The following is a 1,415-nucleotide window of genomic DNA, read 5'->3' as shown; positions in this document are numbered from 1 at the left end:
AGGGTTCAGGAGAGAAAATGGATTTCAAGTGAAAGAAAATATGAACTTGAAATGCTTTGGTTTCAAACAGAAATGAGAGTCCAGAGAGGGAGGGAACGAAGAAGGATGAAGGGGAAGAGGCACTCATTCAACTATGTGCCCAAGTTAATGCTTCCCATCGTGGCTGGGCAAGCATTCAGAGGGCTTCCCTGTGTATCACAACTTAATTTTAAAATCAAAAAAGAATAACATTTACCTCAAAACATTTGTTCCCCTCAGTGCTTTCTATATGGCATTTGCATCTGAAGTTTTCTCCTCAGTGTTTTCTGTACGGCAGCCTTTACCTCCTTATTCCTCAAGCTGTAGATCAGGGGGTTCAGCATGGGGATCACCGTGGTGTAGAACACGGAGGCCACGTTCTCCTTGGCCACAGAACTGGCCGTGGAGGGTTTTAAGTACATGAACGCTGTAGATCCATAGAACATTCCCACAGCTGCAAGGTGAGAGCTGCAGGTGCTGAAGGCTTTGGACCTCCCCTGTGTGGTGCTGATGTGGAGGATGCTGGAGAGGATGAAGACGTAGGAAACAAGGACTGTTAAGCTGGTGACTGTGATGTTGAATCCAGCCAAAAAGAACACTGTCATCTCAATATGATAGGTGCTAGAGCAGGAGAGCTTCATGAGGGGCACGATGTCACAGAAGTAATGGCTGATGAGGAGCTCACAGTAGGACAGTTTTAACATCAGGCCAGTCTCTATTGTTGCACCAATAAATCCCGTGGCATAGACCACAGACACCAGCAGGGAACACACTTGAGGAGACATGATGACATTGTAGAGCAACGGGCTGCAGATGGCGACATAGCGGTCATAGGCCATCACTGTCAGCATGTAACACTCACCAATGACAAACACAAGGAAGAAGTAGAGCTGTGACATGCACCCCGCGTAGGAGATGATGTTCTTCTCTGACACAAAGTTCACCAGCATTTTCGGGGTAATGACAGAGGAGTAGCAGAGATCCACAAGGGACAGATTGCTGAGGAAGTAGTACATGGGGGTGTGAAGCTGAGCATTCAGACAAATCAGTGTGAACATGCCCAGGTTCCCTATGATGGTGACCAAGTAGATCCCAAGGAAGAGGAGGAAGAGGGGGAGCTGGAGCTCTGGCCGATTTGTCAATCCCCTGAGAATAAACTCGGTCACTGTAGAGTGATTTTCGGCAGCCATTCCCCTGTGCTTGGGAGCCCTGTGGGGATGGGAGAGAAGAGCCCATGAGAGCCTACGTTTAACCTTCTTGGCAAAGCTGGTTTTGAGCACTTGGGTTCAGTTGGGCGATCCTGGGCTCTTTCCCGATGAATCCTCCCTTCCTTTGGCTGTTGTCTGGGAGAAAGACCAGGCTCTGGGTATTTCAAAGACCATGAGGTTGGGAGGAAA

General features: G+C 48.6%; 1 protein-coding gene across 1 annotated transcript; it reads right to left on the bottom strand.

Moving 5' to 3' along the window:
• Nucleotides 1-254: 254 nt before the first annotated feature.
• Nucleotides 255-1,211, bottom strand: LOC131488532 (olfactory receptor 8A1). Its single transcript, XM_058690411.1, has one exon. It carries the CDS (start codon nucleotides 1,206-1,208, stop codon nucleotides 255-257), a length of 954 nt encoding a protein of 317 aa, XP_058546394.1. The 5' UTR covers nucleotides 1,209-1,211.
• Between the last annotated feature and the right edge of the window lie 204 nt (nucleotides 1,212-1,415).

Source organism: Neofelis nebulosa, chromosome 10, assembly GCF_028018385.1.
Source record: "Neofelis nebulosa isolate mNeoNeb1 chromosome 10, mNeoNeb1.pri, whole genome shotgun sequence".
Classification (NCBI taxonomy): Eukaryota; Metazoa; Chordata; class Mammalia; order Carnivora; family Felidae; genus Neofelis; species Neofelis nebulosa.
This window is presented reverse-complemented; position numbering and strand designations above follow the sequence as displayed.

What these genes read in the sequence shown, in the direction of transcription:
- LOC131488532 (XM_058690411.1), bottom strand. Translation starts at nt 1,208, where the DNA reads ATGGCTGCCGAAAATCACTCTACAGTGACCGAGTTTATTCTCAGGGGA.